A 25,403-nucleotide genomic window follows, 5' to 3' on the forward strand; every position below is an offset into this window, starting at 1 on the left:
TCGAGCTTGCACGCTGGCTTCTCGGCTACCGTGTTACCCCTGTTGAATGCCAGCAGCTGAGAGACAGCACCTGTCTTAGGACATTCTCATCTTTTCTGAGAGTCGGGCTCCATGGGGGAACCCAGAGTAGGGGAGAGCGTTGGAGGCCGGCCTCTTCCGGGGGTGGCTCTTCCTCGTCACCTGCTTCCGCTCAGAGCCCCCAGTCCCCACTAATCGTGACACTGGTTTTCCCTACAGGGAAGCTGAGCGATGATGTAGGGGAGTTTGTGCACAGCTGGCAGGAGCAAGCCCCCAACAGCCCTCCAGGGGCTGGGACTCCTTCCCTGCCTCGACCACCGTGCCTGCAGCAGAGCCCAGCGTCCATGCAGGTCTGTGTCCTGGAGAGAGCCCCTCCCCCTCCCCCTCCCTCCCTCCCCCCTGCCCCTCCCCCCTGCCCCCACAGTAGAAAGCTGTTGGTTGCAAGGGCCCAAGATGGCCTCTTCCCTTTTCTCCCCGCCTTGCTTTAGCTTAAGCTGGGATTCCTTGTGGGGATGGGGAATCTGAGAGCGGCTGTCCTCCCAGCCCAGCTCCTGCCTCTTCCCCACCCAGGGCGTGTATGAGCGGTGTGAGGCGCTATTGAGACCTCCCTTCGACGCCTGCCATGCCTATGTCAGCCCTCTGCCCTTCACAGCCAGCTGTACCAGTGACCTCTGCCAGTGAGTGGGCGGTACTGGGTTGTAGGGAACGCCTCCCAGTACTGCGATGAGGCTTCAGGATGTCGGCCACTGAGCCTAATAGTTCTTGGCTCAAACAAAGCAGCTTGCCAACGCTCTAAAATTCTCATTTGCCAAGATGGGACTCAGCTGCCTTGTTTAACTGAGGCCCAGAGATGGAGCTCAACTCCTTCAGGGTCACGCTGCAAATTGGCAGCAACGCTGGGACTTGAATCTAGGTTTCCTGCTTTGAGTCTAGGGCTCTGTGTAGCTGGACGCCTTCCTAGAGGACGGTGCCCTGAAGCTCTGAGAGCGTCTGTGGCAATGGTTCTGACCCCTTCGGGGGCACCGAACAACCCTTTCACAGGGGTTGCCTAAGACCGTTGCGAAACACATACACTCACATTGTGATTCATAACAGTAGCAAAATTACATATGAAGTAGCATGGAAAATAGTTTTACGGTTGGGGGGGGTCACAACACGAGGACCTGGATTAAAGGGTCACATCATTAGGGAGGTTGAGAACCACTGGCCTGTGGGCTGGTGGGCTGGTGACAAGCTGGACTTCCTCACAGTCACTCTTCCTCACATTCACAGATCAGGAGGCGATGTTACTTGGTGCCGAGCACTGATGGAATATGCCCGGGCGTGCGCACAGGCAGGGCGCCCTCTGCAGGGCTGGAGGACCCAACTGCCACAATGCAGTAGGTGCAGGCTGGAGGTGGGCAGGGAGGAGTTGAGATGAGTTCTGACCAGGGCTGAGGGTGGCAGCCACGGTCCTCCGCTCGGTGCCCCGTCCTGTTGGCTCAGAGCCACAGCTGTCAGAGCCTTAAGCTCTGAGGTTTTGTCCTTGTGACACATGGGGAACTAAGGCTGGGCGTGAAGGATGGGTCTGGGGTCACAAAGTGAGATGAGGGTGTTTCTCGGAGCACCCCAGATTTCACCAGTCTCTTAGGCACCAGATACTGGAGGGCCCGGGGTGAGCGTGGGCGCTGGCCGCACAGGCAGACCACAGCCTTCTCCCCTCCCAAGCTGTGCCTTGCAAAGAGGAGGCCTTCATCTACAACGAGTGCATTGCTTGCTGCCCGGCTTCCTGCCAATCCCGTGCTTCCTGTGTGGACAGCGAGATCGCCTGTGTGGATGGCTGCTACTGCCCCAATGGTTTGCTGTGGGGGTGGTAGGAGCAGAGGGGGCTTGGCTGTATCTTCCCGGCCTGGCGTGGATGAGTGGGAATCAGGGGCTCAGAGGATGTCTGTCTGCGGAATGAATGAAGGAATAACTAACCAATACATGAATGACTGGCTTGGGTGGGGACAGGGCAGAGCTTGGCTCCTTGACAGTTTGACCCATCCAGGAATGTGAGCTCATTTGGGCCGAGCTTTGCAGAGGAAGACAAGCCATTCATTCATTTATACGGACATTTTTGTTTAAGCATCCGTCCATCCACAGTTACTTTCCCCTGTGTCTGATGGCATGTTTGTGATGGATGGAAGGGCGAATGTGAGGCTGAGGCTGGAGATGCAGCCCGGTGGGCAGAGTGCTTGTCTAGCATGTGCAAAGCCCTGGGTTCCATCTCAGCATCACATAAGCTGGCTGTGGTGGCGCAAACCTATAATACTAGCGCTTAGGAGGGGAAGCAAGAGAGCCAGGCAGTCTAAGTTATCCTCAGCTGGGTAAGGAGATCAAGGCCACTCTGAGCCACATGGGAGCCTGTCTCAAGAAAGTAAGGCGTTGATTTTAAGGAACAGAGTCTGCTTCCAGGGTGTGCAGCTCCTCACCCCAGTTTTGGGGATAGTGTGGTGAAGGCTGGTTGCGGGGGGGGGTGTCAGGAAAGAAGGGATTCGTGGATTGGTGGGGTGTGGTCGTGGATTGGTGGGGTGTGGGGAGGCCAGGGTGGTCTCGGAGAGGAAGCAGCAAGGTAGGGAGAGACTGACCGCTTGGCAGGATTGAGAGGTGCCGAGAAATCAGGCTGTGTGCACTCGGGGTAACGCATGGAGCAAAATCTGCCCAGATGGGGGTTCGTGTCCCGCCTGAGCCAGGGTTGGGAGTGGGTTTGAAAGTGGGCTCAGAAGAGAGCGAGTTCTGCAAATGGAGCCCTTTATCTGAGGCCCTGGGAAGCCATCCAGTGGCTTGTGAACAGAGGAAGTGCTGAGTGGGCCTTCGCTATCACACCCTAGGGCTGATCTTGGAGGATGGGGGCTGCATGTCACCAGCTGAGTGTCCCTGTGAGTTCCATGGGACCCTGCACCCGCCTGGCTCCGTGGTGACAGAGGACTGCAATGTCTGGTCTGTGCTCACTGCCTGGGGGGCGGGGGAGGACGACAGAGTCTGGGGAAGCGGGTGCTACCTGGGATTGAGGAACCCTGAAAAAGCAAGGGACAGTCATTCAGCCTCTTTGGGACCCCAGGGGATGTCATTAGATCCCTGGGGGGGGAGTGCTCCCTACCCACTTCAGAAATGGGATGCTGTGGGCTGGGGACAGTGTATTGGCGTTGAGGGCAGGCAGGCAGGCGACTTTCATGGTCTCTCTGTTTTAGTACTTGCACTGCAGGAAAGTGGATGTGCAGCTCTTCTGTCTGCCCAGGTACATCTGACCCTGACCTTGGGCCCTGCCCTCTTGTACTGGGGCAGGGACACTCTGGGACCATGCCTAGTCGGGGGAATTTGGTTCACCCGGCTAAACCTGATTCCTTTTCTTTCCTATGTTGCTTTGCCTATCTTAAGGGATTACTCTGGTCCATGCCCACAGTGTCGTTAGTGGGTCCTTCACGCCTCTTGCCTGAACTTGGGGGACTGCGTTGAGCCTGGGTCCCATGTCTAGGGCCTGGGGTCTCCTCAGAGGGAGGACCCTAGCAAAGCTGTGTCTAGCCTGCTCCTGAGCAGGCTCTCAGAAAAAAGTTATCCCAGCCTGCTCAATTCCAGTCGGCAGAGGCTGTGTCCTGCCTCGGCTTGTGTCTGCAAGTCTGAGACAGTCAGTCCCCAGTGAGGAAGAGGAATCCGTTGCCCTTTTTCTTCCTCAGCCGAATGCTCAGTGACCGGCGACATCCACTTCACGACCTTTGATGGACGCCGGTACACGTTCCCTGCCACGTGTCAGTACATCCTAGCCAAGAGCCGCTCCTCGGGCGCCTTTACAGTAACATTGCAGAATGCTCCGTGTGGCCTGGTAAGGCTCTATTCAAAAAATCCTCCCACAGGTCTGGGAACTCGGGGGAGAACCCCAGCTGCCTGCTGCCTCTTTCTCTGGTTCCCCAGGCAGTTTGAGCCCAGGCCCTCTGCTGGCCCAGAGCCCATTCCCCTTCCTGAGCCTCGTTTTTAAAGACATCTCTAGAGTGGGTCTAACTCTATGTAGTCTTCTATGCGTTGTTGATTTTTATTCTTTCCATGCCTTGAATTCACTCATCAAACACTGAAAACCTGTTGGGATCAGAAGCTGTTCTGAGGGCTAAAAGGGCTCTGTCTTCTGGGTCTAATAGGTTAGTGGGTTAGGCAGGCAAACGAACCCAAGGCTGTGAGCAGCTGTCAGGGCGTGGGTGGGCAGGGTGGGGGTCTAGGATGACATTTTCTTTTATATGGCCATTGAGTAAAAGGGCAAAGGGGACAGACAGCAGAGGTGACCCCCGAGCTGTGCCACCTGTGAACATAACTGAGACAGTGGCCACAGCAGGTCAGCCCCTGAATGTGAGCAGACCCCAACAGTCTGGGGACTGTGGACGAGGTGGAGCCTGGCTTTCTTCTTTTACCCCAAATGACCTCCGTCCTTTCTGCTTTTGGCCGTTCTGGGTGCAGGACACTGCTTGTCTTCCAAGGTGGGTCACTTCTGTGGCGTCTTGAAGGTGGGGAGAAAGGGAGGGCAGAAAGGCACAGAGCAGTTCTCGCTTCTCCTCATCCACGCAGCCCAGGAGTCTCAGAGCACACGAGGATGTGGGGCCCCAGGGTGCCTTGCCCAGCCCTCTATCTATCATGCCCCTGGTAGGCAGCCGCCCAGCGGGCCTCATTTCTGGACAGCACTTTTTTATTCAATATTTATTTGTTTATCTTCTGTATACGAATGCTTAGTCTTCATCCGCACCAGAAGAGGGAATCAGATCCCATTACTGATGGCTGTGAGCCACCACATGGTTGCTGAGAACTGAACTCAAGACCTCTGGGAGAGCAGCCAGTGCTCTTAACCCCTGAGCCATCTCTCCAGCACCCTGGACAGCGCTTCCTGATCGCAAGGGGTTTCTGCTGCCTGAATCCTCATGATTCTGTTAGCACAGGGGACCTATGGGAGGGAGCCCTGCTCTGGACCAGCTCCATGCCGAGCACAGTGAAGCTACATAGAGGAACCACACCCAGACCACTTTCCGGTGCCCACAGCTTATAGCGCCCGCCACTTTGGTGGCGAATGGCGTAGCAGAAGAAATAGTCCTGATAGGAAAGAAGGGAAAGCCATATGGCAGAGGTGGCATTTAACCTAAGGTGTCCCTACAACGATGAATACAGAGACAAGGGGGAGGACACTGAGTGCTGATCGTATCAGGACAGCAATGACGCTGGAATGGCCAGGATGGAGTGGGCTGGGCACAGTAATGGAGGTGATGGTGGTGCCCGTGACACATTTACCTAGTGTTCTGACGCTGACCTATATCCTTCTTACAGTAGCTAATGCAAGAGCATTGCTACTCTCCCTGTTTAAATCCGACGGGCTGTCTTAGAGGCTTAGGGACTTCATGACTACACGAATCTTTACCCCCTCCTCCCAAGTTGGGATATTGTCACAGAGTTGTGCCCACCTTACATGCAGTGGGTTGTTTACAGTCTTCAAGGGGGTCTTAAAAGTTAACAGTGCATTTTAGAATGTTAGTTCTTGCAAAGATACGACTCACCCCACACAACGTGTCCCTTGTTAACATCTTACCTAATGCATATTTTGCATATTTGATATTTATTCCTTTTTTTTTTTTTCTGTGATGCAACACCACGGCCAATAGCAGCCTACGGAAGAACCATTTGGGCGTATGGCTCCAGGGAGAGTCCGTAGTGGTGGGCAAGCATGGTAGCAGGCAGCTGGAAAGAAAGTCTGAGCTATCACACCTCAGCAGTGTACAAGAAACACACTGGGGAGGGATGGCGGTGCGGGGTTGGGGGGAAACGGCTGAAGCTATACCGTTCAAGCCCGCCCCTAGGGAGGAGTACTGCATCCGGAAAGGCTGCTGTGCCCAAAGTTCCCCCAAGCACCACAGCTGGGGTCCACGTGTTCAAACCCATGAGCCATTTCTCAGGCAAACCAACATGGCATGGCGCATCATAAGCAACCAAGTGACACCGATGTGTCTCCATTAGCTGAGGCACGGCTTGCTCAGGGCTCATTGCTCTTCACCCAGTGTCGCTCTTCTGGCCCAGCACCTCCCGTCTCTCAGACTCTTCCTGACTGCTTTCTCAGAATTCCCTTGTTCGAGATGACCCTGGAAGCTTGTGAAGCCCTGCTCAGGAGTCTCGTAGCAGGTTCCTCTGGGTTTCTCTGACGGCTTTGTCTCTTGGCGAGGTTTTATGTTTGAGGTGGCAATCTATAGCTTCTTTATCTTGTCCCTCAGACTGTTTGGCGGAGTTTTCATTGGACTCCCTGTACCTTGTATGTACTCATGTTACATGTATGCATGCATCGTCACCTGCACACTTCTTCATTTCTGGCCCCATAGGTAACAACACATCAGCATGGGTTGGTTATCTGTAACTAATGTACCATGCTAATGTAAATTAACAAAGGAAACAGGTGAGCAAAGGGGGCAGGCTAGAATGACCCATGCTCCGATGGATTAGAGCTAGAACATGTATCTGCAGATACATGCAAGGGTTGTCAACTCAGAGAGCCAAGAAGAAATAACGCTCTTAATGGCGGTTTCTATCTCTAGTGCTCTGGGTTTCTGAGACCTTCCTGAAGGGACAGGGAGAGTCTGGCGGTATTCTTGGAGGAATGGGACAGGAAATAAATGCACAGAGTCCCCATGTATCCCTCTCAGTTTCATGCAACCATAACTCAAATGTCACTTTTTGTGCCTTGGTATTCTGATCTGCAAAATGGCACTGCGTGTTACAGCAATTCTTAGATAAGGGCACAAGCAGAGTGCTGGGAGGGCTGAGTGCAGGGACGCAGGCGACTTCTGGACAGCGGAACTGATGATGGCTGTTACAAACAGAGAAACAGCAGAATGAAGGTGTGGTGGCCAGGGTTATTCTTCACTATTGGCATATGCCCTGGGATAGCCTTTCCTGCCTGTGGCCCCTTTCTGTTCCTTTGTGTGCTTTGCTAATGCCCTAACCCTGCTTGCAGCAGCCAGGGCGCCCATTACAGCCAATCGAATTCGTACTTAGTTATTTAATGTCTGTGTCCCACACAGATTTGTAATTCCCTTGAGCAGGAAGATGTCCCCTGCCTTGCTCAGCTCTTTGTCTGTGTAGTGCAGCCTGCACATGGAGGTTGCTCAGGAAGAGCAGTATGCACAGGCATGCTATCGCCCACCCATTCAAAGATGGAGCACAGGGCTTGAGGCTCATTTACTGTTCTCCGCCCCTGCTTTCTGTGGTGGTTTAATGGAACCTCTGGCTTTATTTTTACATGCTAGGCAAGGGCTGTACCAGCGAGCCATACAACATTGGCCCTTTAAATGTTTTTCATTTTGAGACAGGGTCTTGTACAGTGACTTAGGCTGGCCTTGGACTCACTCTGTCTCTGGCAGGGCTTGAACTTGTTACCCTCCTGTATTAGCTTCCTGAGCAGACTTGGTTTTCTACATGCCTTTCAGTGGGGTACAGGATACGACACACAAGCAGAACTCCACATAACATCTGGTAAAAGGTCGAAATTAAAGCTCTGGGTTTCAGTCGTGTGAGGGAACCATGGCTTCCAAGGCTAGACTGAGCTGTCTGGGGACTATTCTGTGTGGACAACTGAGAGTCAGCCATCATATTCACCGTGCTCATCACCCAGTTCTGCAGCCAATCAATCAGCATGCTCATTATCCAGTTCAGCAATCAGCATGCTCATCACCCAGTTCTGCAGCCAATTAGCATGCTCTTTATCCAGTTCTGCAGGCAATCAGCATGCTCATCACCCAGTTCTGCAGCCAATCAGCGTGCTCATCACCCAGTTCAGCAATCAGCATGCTCATTATCCAGTTCTGCAGCCAATCAATCAGCATGCTCATTATCCAGTTCAGCAATCAGCATGCTCATCACCCAGTTCTGCAGCCAATCAATCAGCATGCTCATTATCCAGTTCAGCAATCAGCATGCTAATCACCCAGTTCTGCAGCCAATCAGCATGCTCATTATCCAGTTCTGCAGCCAATCAGCATGCTCATCATCCAGTTCAGCAATCACCATGCTCATCACCCAGTTCTGCAGCCAATCAATCAGCATGCTCATTATCCAGTTCAGCAATCACCATGCTCATTATCCAGTTCTGCAGCCAATCAGCATGCTCATTATCCAGTTCTGCAGCCAATCAGCATGCTCATCATCCAGTTCAGCAATCACCATGCTCATTATCCAGTTCTGCAGCCAATCAGCATGCTCATTATCCAGTTCTGCAGGCAATCAACATGCTCATCACCCATTTCTGCAGCCAGCCTTGTCCTTTCTGGGTTGGTGATCTCCCAGATGAGAGCATTTTGTTGAGCAATCCTTGATGCCCTTTGGGTCTCTGTTTCTCAGTCTCAGGGACCTGCTCTTCAGGTTGGGCTGGGTCTCTGTCAAGGAGGGTTCTGTTTGGGACATCAGGACAGACAGAATCAACTGCTATTGTTCATTGACCCTTCTCTTTCTCTAGAACCAGGATGGAGCCTGTGTCCAGTCAGTGTCAGTAATTCTACACCAGGACTCCCGGAGACAGGTGACCCTGACGAAGGCGGGAGATGTCCTTCTGTTTGACCAGTACAAGATCACCCCGCCCTATTCAGATGGTATGGTTCAAGATGCTCAAGAGGGCTAGCTGGGAGCTGAAAGTTCCAGCCCTTTCCCCAGCTCCTCCATCCAAGGGAACTGCTATGTGGGCCACCCTTCACAGGGATCAGGCTAGGGGACACTGGATTCAGGAAAGGTCCCCACTCTAAGAAGACAGTGTTCACCTAGCAGTGTGCTGTTCCTTCCAACATTAGCCTGTGTGTGGGGCTGATTCCCATCTCTAGACTCTGATTATTCTCCCCCTGACTCTTTCATCCAACAGTGAGTTGTGGGCTGCCCATAGGAAACATGTTTAACAAGAAAGCTGCGAAGAAGTAAGAGCCAGCAGCAGGAAGGATTGGGAGGGGAGAGATGAGCAGCTCTTGGGCAGGAGGATCAGGGCTGCACTGAGGGTAAAGGATCACAGGAATGCAGCCATGACAGCTGTGAAGCTCAGACGAATGCAGTGGGAATCGGAGGCAGAGAGATCAGGAATTCAAAGTCATCCTGTGTATGTGCTAAGTCCAAAGTAGTCTAGGTTATGTGAGACCCTGGGTCAAAAAACAAAACTTGTGTTGCCATTGATCCTAATCCATCATGATTGTATCGTGGGCTTCCAGAAGCTGCAGTCCCCAGGGAGAGCAGGCTGTTGTTATTGGGACCCACTCAGTGACATTTCTGAGTAGGTTGTCCCAGAGTTTGGCAAACCAATCCCAAGGCAGGGGTTTTCTGCGGGATGAGGCCAGGACCTCAACCAGACAGGAGACGGAGCGGGCGGGACTGTACTAGAGACTACGTACCGACATCCCGTTTCCCAATCTGTGGTCAGATGCCTTCGAGATTCGGCGGCTGTCCTCCGTGTTCCTGAGGGTGAGGACCAACGTGGGCGTGCGGGTCCTCTATGACCGGGAAGGCTTGCGGCTATACCTGCAAGTGGACCAGCGATGGGTGGAGGACACTGTGGGTCTCTGTGGCACCTTCAATGGCAACACACAGGACGACTTCCTGTATGTGTCCCTGCCCCGGAACAGGAAGGAGAGGGAGGCAGGGGGGGGGGCTTAGGGTCAGGCATCCAGAGATACTGCCCACCATACTTTTTTATCCCTCCACATTTAAATCGAAGTATAGCTCTTTAAAATGGAGGTCACGATCTTCTCTGTGTAGAAAGACCACTTGGGGAGTTTGCTTACATGCTGACTCCTGGGTCCTACTCTTTAAGAACCTCAAATAAGATGGCATGAAAGCCTCATTCCCACAAGCACTCCCGCCACCATAGCTAAAAGTCTACAGTCTTAAGCCCATCCCGTTCTGATCCTTCTAGGCCTTGTTAAATGTGGTTGTCTATGTGCATGTCTTTAATCGGATGTGTTTGGCTGTGGCTATGTAGAATGCTTTGACAGTTCATGCGTCTGGCATGCGCTTGTGGAGAGTGTGTGTGTACAGGCGGGCATGTTTCTGTGTGTTGGTGTGAGCGAGTGGTCTATACAGGACCATGTGTGCTCACTTGAGAGGGACTCAGAGCTCATGCTCCTGCCTACCCTGTGACCATGTGTTTAGGTGTTAGCAAGTATCTGCTGGGGTGGGTAGATAGTCAGTGTAACCCTGTGTCCCAGCGGGCTCGTGTGCAACTAAAGCTTTGCCATGGCCACAGGTCTCCAGTGGGTGTGCCCGAGAGCACCCCACAACTGTTTGGCAATTCTTGGAAAACCCTGTCCGCCTGCTCCCCGCTGGTCCCCGGCTCCCTGCTGGACCCCTGTGATGTGCATCCGCAAGCCGGTGAGGAGGCTTGGGGCGTGGAGCCGAAGTGGCATGTTTAGAGATGGCAACTTGAAGAGGGTGCTGGTCAAATTCAGAGGATCCACAGAGGAGAAGTCACAGGGAGGGGACGGGGCGGAGGGGAAGGGCAGGCAGATGGGAAGCTATCTGTTCTACCTTTGTCATCTATATTCACCTCAGTGCTGGGTCGCGTCTCTGAACAAAGGCTAAGGCCTCAGAGGTGCTCCGCCTCCATGCTCTGCCTCCTGCTTGTCTCCTCCCCACCGCCCTGCACTCTGCCCCAGCCGGCTTCCACGGTTTCCATGCGGTTTCCACGGTTCTCTGACTTGCCGGGACTGCCCTCCTCTCAGCCCCCCCCCCCCCACTCTCACCTCCGCTTGAGTTAGGGTAGCAGTTGTCCTGCCCGCCCTACCTCATGCTGCCCAGCCTTCCCCTAGTTCTCTCATCCCTTAGGTTCGTGCTTTCTGACTGACTAGCAAATCGTTTGCTGTCTCTTCTAACCAGTTCGGCTCCCCGAGGGTCTGGGATTTGGTCAGCATTGTTCACTTCTGTGTTTCCTTTAACAGAGAGATGCTGCCTGGCGTGGGGTAGAATGCGGTATCTGCTCATATTCCTGCTGGGTGCATGCACATATATGTACTAGTGTAGTCATAGAAGCACACCCTACATACGTGCACACACACACTAATGGACATATGTATGCGCACACACACCTGCAGACTCGAGGGGAGGGAGGCCGATTCTTAGGGCAGCAGGCAGCCAGGCCCCTGCTAATTGACCGTATCTTCACATTCCAGCCTCCTATGCACTACAGTCATGTAGCGTGCTCATGGGGGAGCTCTTTGCGCCCTGTTCTGCATATCTGAGCCCAATGCCCTACTTGGAGCAATGCCACGGGGATGCCTGCCGCTGCGGGCAGCCCTGTCTGTGTGCGACGCTGGCCCACTATGCCCGCCTGTGCCGGCGCCATGGGCTCCTGGTTGACTTCCGCGCCCATCTGCCAGCCTGTGGTGAGTGTCCCTCTCCTGTGCATCCATGGGCGTCTAGGTTGGAGGCACAGGTGTCTCTTACCCCCGGGTCCTGTCTCCTCCAGCCTGACTTCCGTTCACAGCCCCTTCTCTTCCTACCAACCCGGCCCTTAGGCTTTGACACTTGGAACATGTCCCTCAGGATTGCCCCTCCACGCCTCAGTCCATCTCCGAGCCCTGCCAGTCGGGCCAAGTCCGAGTGAACCCACTCCCCGCCACCACTTCTGCCAACCCTGGGCAGAGCCACCTTGTCACTGTAGAAGAATGGGTTCTCTAGAGAGTGCTGTCTCTGAGGCTGGTTTGAGGTCACATCAGTGTGTGGCCTCCACTGCTCTCTGGATCTCAGTCCTTGTTGTCCTGAGCCCCACAGAGCCCGGCTCCCTGTGAGCTTTTACAAAGACGTAGAGAAAACGGTGCTGGGAACCAGGGCCTCTGAGTTCCACTCCAGCCCGGCAGGTGACGTGTAGTGTGGCCCTGTGCAAAGCTCCGTCATGCTCTGCATTAGTTTCTCCAGAGGTGCTTGGACCGAGCCAGTAGTTCCCAGCTTCAGCGAGCGGTACGATACTTAGAGGCACAAGGAACTTTTTAAAATGCTCACACCTTGTGCGTGTCCTGTGTCAGTGAACACATCACTCTGGTTGTGGGTTCCAGATGTCTGTGGTGTTGAGGAGCTCATGTTAAGTCGCTTTGATGAGCAGCCTGGGCTGGAAAACAGCTGATCCTGGCAGTTTTAGTGGGTTTGTCGCCCTTGGTGCTGTGTGAGGCTCCTGGGGAGTGGGTGGTGGCCCCATAGGAGATGGCAGGCCGGAGGCTTGGGACAAAAATCTAAAGAAGCTGTGGGAGAGAGTACATGATCTTCACAGAGAAGGGTGCAAGCCTGTGCATGTTCACATACTAATGAGGAACGTACACACACACGTGTGTGTGTATGTGCCTGTGTGTGTGCAAGTGTGTGCACACGTGTGTGCATGTGTGTTTGAGTGTATGCTTGTGTGCATGTGTGTGTGTGCCTGTGCATGTTCACACACCAGTTAGGAGCATGCACACGTGTGTGTGCATGTGTGTGTGTTTGCATGTGTGCATGTGTGTATGTGCATGTGTATGTGTGTGTGTGTGTGTATACGTGTGTGTAACGGACTGGATGCTGGGCCACCAATCACTAAGAGCAGTGCCTGGTGTTCCAGGCTGAATGTAATAGATGCTGTTTGACATTCAGCACAATGAGAGGCATCTTTGACCTTGAGCTGCCATGTGACCAGGAAGGGGCAAATGTCTTACCCTCTACGATTCTCAGTTTTTCTCATCAAGATGCTAAATCCACCCCACGTGTAATGGGAAGAAGAGAGACCAAGCTCAGCCTTTGTCCCCACAGCACTGACCTGTGAGGCCACCAAAGAGTACAGCCCGTGTGTGGCCTTGTGTGCACAAACATGCCAGGACCTGGCCAGCCCTGATGTCTGTGGGGCTGATGGTGGTGGCAACTTCAGCAGGGTTGAGTGTGTGGAGGGTTGCACCTGCCCACCAGACACGTACCTGGACACCCGAGCTGACCTCTGTGTCCCCAGGTGAGTGGCCAGCCTGGTGTCTGGGTGTGCGGGGAGTGAGGCTGGGGTCTGCTCCGGGCAGCTGGGCTGAGATTCTCCCTGCTTCCCCTGCCCCTCTCCTGGCCTTGCTGGAAGGGTGAGTCGCTCCCTCTTCTGAACCTATTCTCGGGCCGCCCTCTCTTCCTGTAAAACAAATTAACCACCACACCTTGCCGTCCTCGTCCACAAGCATCTGTGTGCATCTTAGCATGTCCTGGATATGCTAATAGTGAGAATACGATAGTGAACGGGGTAGAGTCCAGCTCCCCAAGTCCGCAATCCGAGTTGGCAAGACAGACCCCCTAAAACAGGCACGTAGGGAGCGCTGGTGGTAAGGAAGGCAAGAAAGCCACACAGGGTGAGGCTGGGGTCCTGGGCTGTCACACACAGGAGAGTCACACACAGCCTGAGTCTGCAGCCAGGTGGAAGTCACCTGTCAGGCAGATGCTGGGCGAGCAGGGCTCTCATGTCACCCCAGAGAGTTCTGAGCAGGTCACCTCTCTGATCCTGGCTCTGGGTTAGGCTGACCTCGGTGCGGTGCCGGGTGAACTTTCCGGTCCTCTGGAGGTGTGTCACAGGAACAGCTGTCACCCCTCTCCACAGGCCGGGGGGCCCCTGCCCTGGCTGTCTTCATCCCTCCTCCCAAGCCTCGCTATTCCTTCCCGCTTTCTATAGGAACCAATGTTCATGCCACTTCCAAGGAGTGGACTATCCGCCTGGGGACAGCGACATCCCTTCCCTGGGCCGCTGGTGAGCTTCCTGGGCACCCCCAGGGCATTAGAAGCAGCACCAGCCCTGCACTCTGTGTGGGGTGATGGTGGGGAGCAGGGGTAGTAAGTCGGGAGGTCTGTCTGAGGTCCACAGGGCCCAAGGGTGACAGCATGGGCCGGGTGGGCCCTGGATGGCCGGCCAGGCTGATAAAATTCCCCCAACTCTTGGCAGCCACTGCAGAGATGGAGCCATGAGCTGTGACAGCCGAGCCCCAGGTAAGCAGGCGGACGGGGTGGAGGGGACTCCAGCTGGTGGGAGGAGGCTGAGGGGAGAGTGAAGAATTGGGTGCTGGCAGGGTGGGACTGCTCTAGCTTGCCCTGCCTCGGGAGTTGGTGTTCCTGTACCCCTGGCAAAGGTCCCAGCTTAGAGAGTGGAACCCTGAGACCCCACTTGGGCCTGGATCTGCTGGAGAGCATGTCGGGGTCTGGGCTGCTACTTGTCTTTGGTGGTCTGAGCTGCCAAGTATCTTCTGAGACCAGTTCGGCCCACCCAGCCCAGCGGTGGACACGGGGTCCCAGCGAGGAAGGGACTGGCTTTCAGCTCCGTCACAGCACAGAGATGGGAGAGGGGAGGGCAACTGTGGGATGTCTGGAGGTGGGCAGAGCATGAGGGTTGGAGCATTCCCAGCAGAGGGGCCCACTGGGAACAGGACAGCACGGAAACAGTAAGTAAGTGTGTGGCCAGGGGGTTGGATCAGCTGGGTTCACATCCTGACGTGCACTCGCCAGCTGTGCAGCCCTGGGTGACATGCCTCGCCTCTCTGAACCTTGATCTCCTCCTTCACGGATGATCCTGAACGCCCTCCTACCATCATTTCCTGCATCTTTCCGGGAGCTTCTTTACTTTGCTCTCCCGTGGCTTGGGGTTTCTTCCTCTTTGGGATCTGGCTCTTTCTCTCTCTGCCTTATTCTACCCTGGCTACCGAACTTTCTGCCTTTTGTTGGGTTCCCTAAAACAATCACTTGCACAAAGCGTGACCGTGCATGGCAGACTTTGCTGAAGAAGGGGTTTTTTTGGGGGTCTCTGTCAGAGAAACATGCAGTTGGGAATTGACTCTCCCTGATGTAAATTCTCCGGCCAGCCTTCTAGACTGCTTGGCTGTCCATCTTTGGGTGCCTCACCTGGTCCTTCCTGACAGTTCCGCTGTCTTTAGACGGCAGAGTAGCTTAGACAACGTCACGAGAGAAGACAGCTGGGACACCAGCACAGACCCCCCCCCCCCGCCAATAGGAAGTAAGATTGTAGAGCATGCACGGTGCAGCCTCCAGGCCAGAGGGTCGGTTTGATAATGGGTGCTGCTGAGGGTGGCTGTCCTGTACAGAGGCAGCACCTCTCTGCCTTGTCCCTGCCATGTGGGAAGCCGTTCGTCTCTTCCAGTCCAGGCCGAGGGTCTGCAGCACCTACCCCATTTTCTTCTAGCTGTTGCCTGTCCAGCAGGCCAGATCTTCGTCAACTGCACTGATCTGCACCTGGACCCTGAGCTCAGCAGGGAGAGGACGTGTGAGCATCAGCTGTTGAACCTGAGCATGCCAGCACGTGGTCCCTGCCTGTCAGGCTGTGCCTGTCCCCAAGGGTATGGCTGTGATGGCTGTGGGGATGCAGGGATGGAGGAAGCTGTGTGGCTCTGATGGCTGTAGGGATGCAGGGATGGAGGAGGCTGTGATGGCTGTGGGGATGCAGGGATGGAGGAGGCTGTGATGGCTGTGATGGCTGTGGGGATGCAGGGATGGAGGAGGCTGTGATGGCTGTGGGGATGCAGGGATGGAGGAGGCTGTGATGGCTGTGATGGCTGTGGGATGCAGGGATGGAGGAGGCTGTGTGGCTGTGATGGCTGTGGGATGCAGGGATGGAGGAGGCTGTGTGGCTGTGATGGCTGTGGGATGCAGGGATGGAGGAGGCTGTGATGGCTGTGATGGCTGTGATGGCTGTGGGATGCAGGGATGGAGGAGGCTGTGATGGCTGTGATGGCTGTGGGGATGCAGGGATGGAGGAGGCTGTGATGGCTGTGGGGATGCAGGGATGGAGGAGGCTGTGATGGCTGTGGGGATGCAGGGATGGAGGTGGCTGTGATGGCTGTGATGGCTGTGGGGATGCAGGGATGGAGGAGGCTGTGATGGCTGTGGGGATGCAGGGATGGAGGAGGCAGTGTGGCTGTGATGGCTGTGATGGCTGTGGGATGCAGGGATGGAGGAGGCTGTGATGGCTGTGGGATACAGGGATGGAGGAGGCTGTGTGGCTGTGATGGCTGTGGGATGCAGGGATGGAGGAGGCTGTGTGGCTGTGATGGCTGTGGGATGCAGGGATGGAGGAGGCTGTGATGGCTGTGATGGCTGTGATGGCTGTGGGATGCAGGGATGGAGGAGGCTGTGATGGCTGTGATGGCTGTGGGGATGCAGGGATGGAGGAGGCTGTGATGGCTGTGGGGATGCAGGGATGGAGGAGGCTGTGATGGCTGTGATGGCTGTGGGGTGCAGGGATGGAGGAGGCTGTGATGGCTGTGATGGCTGTGGGAGCTTGGGAAGGAACAGGAGCTTAGCCTGGGATGGGACCTTTCAGGTTCTACTTCTGGTAGCCATGTGACCTTGGATGAGGAAAGCACCTGTTCCTCAGAATTCAGTGTTTCATCTGGAACACTTGCCACCATAGCAGGTGGATTAAACAAGGCATCAGATTGGAAGCACCAAGACAGATGTCTGATGTGCCCCAGATGCCCCAGGGACCCACTGATCAAAGGCCAGGCACAGGAAAACCCATGTCAGCTCTCAGCCTCTGTCCCTGATCATAGTCCCTGGGTGAGAGAGGAGCCCCTGGAACAACCCCAAAGGAAAGCCACATCCAACAGGAGCAGCCTCCTGCCTAGGCCCCCAGATGCTGTGTGGGGGCAGTGTGGGAGCTACAGGAGCTAGAGTTGTGGGTGTGCTCCATACCCATGGACCAGTGCTGAGCTCTGCCAGTGTTGTTCTCAGGTCTGGGTCAAAGGGGGCCCTGGGGGCCACTTCATCCCATGACTTCAGTCTGTGTAGGGATTAGTGGTCACGTGGGAGCCCTGGCTCTGGCCTGACAATCAAAGGGAATGAAATGAGGGTCCGAGCTTCTGGGTGGGTGGGGGAGCTTTACAGCGTGTCAGACACTGGTGTTACCCCTGCCAGTCTCAGAGCAGGGAGGTGCTTACTCTTACTCCTCAGAAGGAAACACGGCCTGGGCCACAGGGGGAATAGTCTGCGGAAGGAGCCAGACTCACCAAGTCTCTATGGCAAGCTCTGCTCTTTGCGCAGAGCGGCGGGGTCCACAGTGCGGGGCACATGCCAGGTCCTTTCCCAATCTGCACGTTCCCACAGAGGATCTGTAAGGAGTAAGGTTTTTCCTGCCGCCGCCACCGGTCTTGTCACCGAGACTCTGTATTGGATATAACGCTGTTGGCCCGTTACTTGTTTCTTATCGGCTAAATCTGTCTTAAGTATTAACCCATTTCTGTTGATCTATGCATTTTCACATGGTTTTACCTTACCGGGGAGTGGGGCCAGCGTCTCATCTTCCCAGTCTCTCCATCTTGACTCCTCCTTCCTCCTTCCTATTTCCTCCTTGTCTCCTAGTCCCTCCTATCTTCCTCTCCTATTGGCCAACAGTGCTTCATTCATTAACCAGTATGAGAAACATATACAGAATGACATCTCCCATCATCTCCTCTTTTCTGTCTAAATAAAAAGAAGGGTTTTAACCTTACCATGGGAAAATATATAACACAACAGTTATCAAATAAGAATCACAGTTAACAATATTCAGTCCATTAACATTTAGCAAGATTTAAGAAAATATTCCATCATCTATCCTATCTTTATGTGTCTAAAGTCTATGTGTAACTTATCTTTAATCCTAACTAAGGAAAACTATAACCATAACTATTTGTCTTCAATTCTATCAAAGACCACAGAAGGATAATATATAAACTCTAGAAATGACAGAGATATCTTGCCTTGTCAGTCTCCTGAAGTTCTTCTGTAATTTTCCATCTTCAGCCCATAGGCCATAGTATGTCTGGCAGACTCTTCAGCAAAGCAGGAAACTTTAAACTGTCTTCTTGTATCGGCAGTTTGTCAGTCACTTTCCTCTGTGTCCTGCAGACTGTCTGGCAGACTCTTCCATGAAGCAGGAACTCTGTAGCAATGTCCATCTTGAATCAGCAGTCACTTTTCTGTGGGTCCTGCATGTCCAGTTTATACAGAATAAAGTCAAACAGTCCAGACAAGAGCAGTATCTTGTCCAAATGGCTAGTCTTGCCATATTGAAAGTAAACTTCATAATGCGTTTCTTCGATGTCCATCTTTCTTTCTGATGTAGGTGGTGTTGCCAGAAGCATTTATGTCTCACTATCAAGAAAAACCCTAAACCATTTTAAATGCCATATTCTGTAGGTCTTTGAAAGGTTTGAAGAATGCCTATTTATCTCAAATACATCTCTACATATCTAGAAAACCTAACTCACCTAACTATAAGTTTTGACTACTATAGGTAACTATCTAAAAGCTGTACTAAATTATATATTATATTTCTAAATGAGCTATATAAACACAATACCTAAACAAGAGGAGACATATACATATCACAAAATTGACCTTAAATTGTATCAATAAATGAAAATCCATTCCAAAACAAAGTAATCTTATCTATACCATAATCCCCTTTTTACCTTTAAAAAGAGATTGGTTGTGGTCATTAACCGTTTATAACCAACCCCATTTAAATGAAAACAAACATTTATAAACAGTATTTGGGAATTTGGGCGTTGTTCTTTCCAAACTGCTTCCTGCTGATAGGGGGCGCTGTCATGGGGATCCTAAGAAAATGAAGAAATCCTGGCTGTAATCTGCAAGGCTGCCTTGTTCAGCTGTTTTGAATGTTGGATCACCAGGAACTCTGTTTCAGATCAAACCACATTTTTGAATCCACAGCTGTTCATTTTCTGTGGAAACAAAAATAGAAATCCTTTTCCCCAGTAACTTGTCTTTAGACTTAAAATTTGAAGTCAAAGCATTTTTTAAAAATGTATTTATTTATTTTATATAACCAAGTCATTTAAATGAAAACAAACATTTATAGACAATATTTGGGAATTTGGGCATCGTTCTTTCCAAACTACTTCCTGCTGGTAAGGGGCGCTGTCATGAGGGATTCTAAGAAGATGCAGAAATCCTGGCTGTAGTCTGTAAGGCTGCTTTGTCCAGCTGTTTTGAATGTAGGATCACCTGGTACTCTGTTTCAGGCGGTCTGGCTTGATCAAACCACGTTAGTCTGGAAGGAATCCACAGCTTTTCATTTTCTGTGGAAACAAAAATAGAAATCCTTTTCCCCAGTAACTTGTCCTTAGACTTAAATTTTGAAGTCAAAGCATTTTTAAAATATATAAATTGAATTGATCCAGCAGCATTTGTTTTATTAGTTGTTGTTATTTCCTCGGAAGTCAAACAATTTAAAGACAACAGAATAGCATATAGCATCCATAACTTTTCTGTGCTTTTCATCTTTACGTGGCTTTTTTTTATTACTCTGTTTCTTTTACTTCTATTTTTTCATTTTTTGAGACAGGGTTTCTCTGTGTAACTTTTATCCATCCTGGAATTCACTCTGCATACCAGGTTTACTTTGAAATCACAAGAGATCTGCTTGCCTCTGTCTCTCAAGTGCTGGGATTAAAGGCGTGTGCCACCACACCCAGCTCCTCTTTGTCTTTTTAAAACCATTTTATTCTTTTTTCCCATGTCTACGTATATTTTAAAACACACTGTAAACCTTTAGCGGTTTTTCTTAATGTGAATCTGTCTTTACTGTAAATATTTATCTTTTTCTGACCACGAGTCTTTTATCTGGTAAACAACAACATTGCTAAAATGAAAGTCATAGCTGTGTCAGCCACGGTCTATCCAAGATGGCGGTGGGTAATTTTACCGCCAGAACTGAGAGCTGTACTCACTGCCTTGGTCTACGCTGCCATCCAGCAGCATGTTGCAGGCTTGGAGATGTGGTCATTGCTACTGCCAGGTCTTTACACACCAATAAGTTGTTAGTAGTGCTTTTTTAAAGCTGTGCGGTTTTTTGCCGCTTATGCTGAGTCAGGAAACCTCCCTTAAAGGAGCCGCACAATTATCTGCTTGTCTCTCGCAAAGCAGAGTCCAACTGAGAAAAATCCTGCTGCCAAGAAACTTTGCTTGTCTCTGTTCTTTTGTTTTAAAAACCTTTTTTAAGCTTTTGTTAAATTTTAAGTGGAAGTTCTTATTAGCCACGCGGGCGCCATATGTAAGGAGTACAGGTTTTTCCTCCCGCGGCTGGTCTTGTCCCGCCTCCGCGCCAGCCACAATTAACACACAGAGACTCTGTGTTTGATATAATGCTGTTGGCCAGGTACTAGTTTCTTATCGGCTAGCTCTGTCTTAAGTATTAACCCATTTCTGCTAATCTGTGTATTTCCACGTGGTCTTCTCTTACCCTTGGAGAGCTGGCTGGTGTCTAGCTCTCTCCAGACTCTCCATCTTGACTCCTCCTTACTCCTTCCTCTTTCCTCCTTGTCCCCTAGTCCCTCCTACCTTCCTTTCCTATTGACCAGCAGTGCTTTATTCATTAAATCAGTATGAGAAACATATTTACAAAATGACATCTCCCATCAAGGATCCTTGCCTCACCTACAGCCACCCAGGCCTCAGACCTCAATGTGTATCACTGAAGGCCTCTCGGGATACCGTCTGTTTGCACAAGCCTGTCTCTCAGTCTAAGGTCGGAGATGGCTAGGTCTCTGCAGTCAGGCGCCAAGGGTCTTCACTGTCCAGAATGTGAGCACAGAGAGATAATGGGAAAGGGGCCTGGACTGGCTCCTGGCTCTGGGCTTGGGTCTGCTCAGGATTATTTGCGGGCATGTAGGACACTGGGGAATCTAGCTGCATTCCCGGGGGGCTCTCTGAAGGTGATTATGATGGGGAGCAATTCTACCATCCTGAAAAGATCTCTTGATGGGAAAGGCTGTCAAAGATGCTCCAGCTCCACCATCACCAGCTCCTCTCCTCCACAGTTACTTCTATGCTCCCTAGCCTCCATGTGTCTCCAAAGCCATCTAAGACTCTACGGCACTGGCCATTGCCCCAAAGGACCCTGTATCTGTCCTAGTTGGCTTCCTGTTGCTGGGATAAACCGAAGGAATCTCGGAGAAGGAGGAGTTTGGACTGTTTTTCCAGGCCACACTCCGTCACTGAGAGGGGACTGGATCAGAGGTCCTGGAGGGTTGCTGCTCCCCAGCTCTGTCTCTGGCTCATGGAGAGCTAACGTTCTTTATGTCAGCCTACCTGCCTAGGGATGGTGCTACCCACGGTGGGTGGACTGGGCCTGTCTACATCACAGCAGATCGAGGAGTGCGTTTCTGACCTTTCGCTTGCTGTGTCCCCCCAGCCTGCTCAGACACGGGGATGCGTGCTTCCCACCAGAGGAGTGTCCGTGCATCTGGAAGGGGAAGGAGTATTTCCCTGGGGACCAGGTAGTATCTTCCTGCCACACCTGGTAAGTCCCCCGAGCTGGCTTCATTTCTTTTGCTAGAAAGGGTGTGGTTTTTCCCTTTATCATGTTCACATTCACAGTGACTGTTGTACACACAAGTATATGCATGTGGAATAACACTTAGAATATGCTTGTAATCATAAAAAATGTGTTTACATATTTAAATGAACATATATGTATGGGTATGAATAAAGGCGTGTGAGTGAACATACATGGACATACATTATGAAGTAAAGTGTCATACAGCTAAATAAATCCATTAATATGGCACTTACAAATTTACATATGGTGTGCTCATATGTATTTACATGCATATGTATCTATTTAGTACATATATGTACTAAAGTGACTGTGCATTAAATATATATGTGTGTGTGTATATATGTGATTTGTGTGTTTTGCCTATGAATATAGAAATGCTTATATTCAAAATGAGTGTACATGTGGGTGTATTTCCACACTATTCCCTCGGCAATATTAGCACACACATATGGAAGTGTGTGCCTGGACTGGATAGTGGCAGCTGCCTCCCAGCTCCTGAGTTATGTATGGTGGAAATGCCACATTTCTTTAGTCCCCAGGATGGGCATGGCAAGTCTTCCCATGTCAGAAGTATGGTCACAGTCAGGGCCAGGTTCCCAGATGGTTTTCACACACCCCAGGGTGTGTGTGTGACACCAGAACCCTGGCTGTCCGACTCAGGACGTCCCAGAGTAGAATGAGCCCCTGGCAGGTGTACGCAAGGGTCGGAATTCATGACTGGTGGCCAGAGCTGATTGGTTACGATAGTGAATCCCATTGGCTTGAGCTTGTCAGGTAGTGAAGTCTCTGGATCTTTTGGTCTGCCTTTGAAATATGCTTAAAATGTGACTAGTTCTTAAGAAGCCTCCAGCTGCTGGGACTGCTCCGAGTCCCTGTCCTCTTTTTTCTAAGCGACTGCCGTCACCTCAGGTGGCTTTTCCCTCGCCTCTGCCAGCACCGGTCAGATGGAGCCATTCCCCCCCCCCCCCAGTCCTCCAGAGGCTCCCTCTCTCGTTCCTAGGAAGAAGGCACCCCCTCACCTGGCCTTCTGGGACCTGCACCACTCAGCCCTCCACCGCCCTCTGATCCTTGGGCTTCCATCTCAGCCGTTATCACTTGAGTGTTCTTCAAGGTCATCGTAGACCACACCCTCTTCCCACAATGCTCTTCTTCCAAATGTCCATTTAACTAAGTTTCTCAGCTCCCATGCCTCTGACAACCCTGTTTAAAACTGTGACTCGTTCCCAAACACACCCTACTTCCCTCCATGCCCCACCCTCTGTCACAGCACTGCCTGCAGAAGCATGCAGGGTACATCCTTCTTCTCCAGGAAACGAGGTTCACTAAGCCAGAGGGGTTTCTTTTGTTTCGTTCACTGATGTTTCTTAAATTCTTGGGGAAATGCTTAAGATGTGTCCATCACCAATGGACTGTCGAATGAATGAATGAATGAGTGAAGGAGGGAACAAAGGAATGAGTAATAAAAGGAGCACCACAGACGTCTTCCTGCCGGAGGCTGCTATGTTTGCTGAATCCCCTTCTTTAGGGGCACACCATGTGCATTCAGGTGTGCCTTTCAAGGGCATTCCAGCATGGCGCAAAGTGTAATCTGCAATCTGTCTCTATGTGTGTTTCAGTGTGTGCCAGCGGGGCTCATTCCAGTGCACTCTGCACCCCTGTGCGTCCACCTGCACTGTCTATGGGGACCGACACTACCGTACGTTCGATGGGCTTCCATTTGACTTCGTAGGGGCATGCAAGGTGCACCTGATCAAAGTGAGTCCCTGGCCATGCTTACTAGCTTCTTCCAGCACCCAGAATAACCAGGGGCCAAGATCTTTTGGATGTATGGATGGTCTGGACTCCAGGCTATTGCTCAATCGGGGGCGGGGGGGGGCATCTAAGTCCTGAAGTGCAGTTTCCAGAGACGGCCTCCACAGGGTGAAGGAAACCTGCTTCCAGTTCACCGCCATCACAGCCTCGCCGCACCAGTCCTGAAGTTTTGTCTGTCCGTGGTAGAAAGCGCTCATGCCTTTATGCTTTGCCAGCAGTGTGTGCCTAGTGGTCTCCTGGCCATCTGTGCAGGTTCTCTCACTTTAGCTGTCACAGCCCTGGATAGACCGGGTTAGTTGTCGCCATGTGACTGATGGGACACCATGGGCCAGGGGTAGTCAGGGAACTTGCTTGAGGTGACACAGCTAGGCAGCCACAGAACCAGGAATATGACTAGAAAAGTGGTAGGCTCCCGGAAGACTGCGGGAGTCATGTGTTCAACTCCTTCATTCACACAGAGGGAGAGGAATGGTGGTGTGGTTGGCACCGTGAAGGCAAGCGCCCCCTGGAGGACAGCAGGATGTGCGCCAGTGCCGGATATCCAGTGCCGGATATCCCGGGGACATTGGTTTCCTCAGGCCCCGCCCATCTCATCATAAGAGCAATACCAGCAATAACCACGATGCCCCAGCAGACATGCACTTATTTATTTATTATTGTTTTTGTGCCCAGGGCTTATATGCTGGACGAAACAGGACCTTTCAGAGGCTCTTGTCTGTGGGCAAGCATTGTGCTGGAATGTTTCCACAAGATGCACACTATTTAACTTGTGCCGTTTGATTTTAGGGTTTTTTTTAAAATTTGTGTATTTATTTTGAGGTGCTGCCATTTGTTTTGCTACGTTGCCCACGAACTGAGACTCTCGGGTTGGAGCAGTCTCCACCATATGCAGTCCACTCTTGAGCAGTAGACTACAGACACAAACTGTGGTGTGTCCATACCTAAAAACTAATTTTCAGATGGCGTTTCTCACGTGAGCGTCGCGCGCGCGCGCGCGCGCACACACACACTCACACACACACACACTGCTTAGTTCACATGAACAAGACTTGACAGCTTGCTCTTCCCGTTTAATGGCGTGCCTTGGGTATTATCACACACTGTCAGATGCTCTACGTTATTTTTAACCTGTGTTAATTCCACACACGGGGTACGGTGCCACACAGGGATGGATGGGTTTTAGCTTAGTTGCAGTACTAGAGCGCTGTACAAACACTAGTGTGGCTGTGTCTCTTAGCTCTTCGGAGTGGAATTGCTACATGAAAAATAACATACGTTTAAGATGCTATTCAAGAGCGGCAGGCACGCTTGCAGCGTAGAACCCTTCCACTGCCTGTAAGACAGTGCCCTCTCTCTGGTTACCTCCCCTCCCTCACTCATTCCTCAGACCCTTTGGGCATAGTTACTGCCTGCTACTCACAGCACTAGGCAGCCAGAAAATGAATCTGAGTGTCAGAGAACTGAAGTTGCCCAAAGCCTCACAGCTGGTGCGAAGTAGATTCAGGGCTAGGAGATTCCTCAGTCTACAGAGTTCTTGCTTTGCAAGCATAGGGGCCTGAGATCATCTCCAGAACCCACATAAAAGCTGGGCTGAACTTGTAGTCATGGAGCTAGGGAGGCAGAGACAGGCATACCCCTGGGGCTCCCTGGCCCACCTTAGCGAGTTCCAGGCCAGTGCCAGATCTTGTTTCACGGCGAAGGTGAACAGAGCCCAACAATGACACCCAAAGCTTGTCACCTGGCTTCCGCATCGCATATTATGCATGCATACATACACGCATGTGCATAGCTGCCCGTTTTCACCTCCACCTCACACACAAACACACACGGACCTCCCCACCAGCACTTGCAAAAAGAGTCCACAGCGCTTCTCCTCTGTGCTCTTCCCAGGATGTGTCCTTTCCCTGGCTGTCCTTTTACTGGCTTCTTTTCTGCTCCTCAGAGTGTGTCAGAGCTCAGCTTCTCAGTGATGGTGGAAAACGTGAACTGTTACAGCTCCGGCGTCGTGTGCAGGAAGTCCATCTCCATCAGCGTGGGCAGCTCCGTCGTCATCTTCGATGATGACTCAGGGGATCCTGTAAGGACCTGCTCTGGGGAAGGTTGTGCCGACGGGGCACAGATTGGTGGTGATGAGGCAGGAGAGGGCTGGGCTCCACCGTGCCCCTGAGGCAGCAGCTCTGACTGGATTCTCTGTAAAGGGCAGGAGCAGAGAGCAGCATTGGGATGGAAGGAGGGA

General features: G+C 52.0%; 1 protein-coding gene across 1 annotated transcript in view; it reads left to right on the top strand.

Annotated features, from left to right (window-relative positions):
* The window catches only part of Otog (otogelin), a 65,571-nt gene that overhangs the window by 9,085 nt on the left and 31,083 nt on the right, over positions 1–25,403 (top strand). The window contains exons 9-26 of the mRNA XM_051174238.1: positions 238–368; positions 589–695; positions 1,291–1,397; positions 1,726–1,854; positions 2,871–2,979; positions 3,231–3,277; positions 3,714–3,859; positions 8,507–8,639; positions 9,449–9,626; positions 10,271–10,395; positions 11,193–11,405; positions 12,796–12,988; positions 13,682–13,756; positions 13,949–13,992; positions 15,197–15,350; positions 21,209–21,316; positions 22,972–23,110; positions 25,110–25,244. Coding sequence (XP_051030195.1) covers positions 238–368; positions 589–695; positions 1,291–1,397; positions 1,726–1,854; positions 2,871–2,979; positions 3,231–3,277; positions 3,714–3,859; positions 8,507–8,639; positions 9,449–9,626; positions 10,271–10,395; positions 11,193–11,405; positions 12,796–12,988; positions 13,682–13,756; positions 13,949–13,992; positions 15,197–15,350; positions 21,209–21,316; positions 22,972–23,110; positions 25,110–25,244 — 2,273 coding nt within the window. The remainder of the gene's footprint in view (positions 1–237; positions 369–588; positions 696–1,290; positions 1,398–1,725; positions 1,855–2,870; positions 2,980–3,230; positions 3,278–3,713; positions 3,860–8,506; positions 8,640–9,448; positions 9,627–10,270; positions 10,396–11,192; positions 11,406–12,795; positions 12,989–13,681; positions 13,757–13,948; positions 13,993–15,196; positions 15,351–21,208; positions 21,317–22,971; positions 23,111–25,109; positions 25,245–25,403) is intronic.

The sequence above is a fragment of the Phodopus roborovskii genome, unplaced genomic scaffold (assembly GCF_943737965.1).
Source record: "Phodopus roborovskii unplaced genomic scaffold, PHOROB, whole genome shotgun sequence".
Lineage (NCBI taxonomy): Eukaryota > Metazoa > Chordata > Mammalia > Rodentia > Cricetidae > Phodopus > Phodopus roborovskii.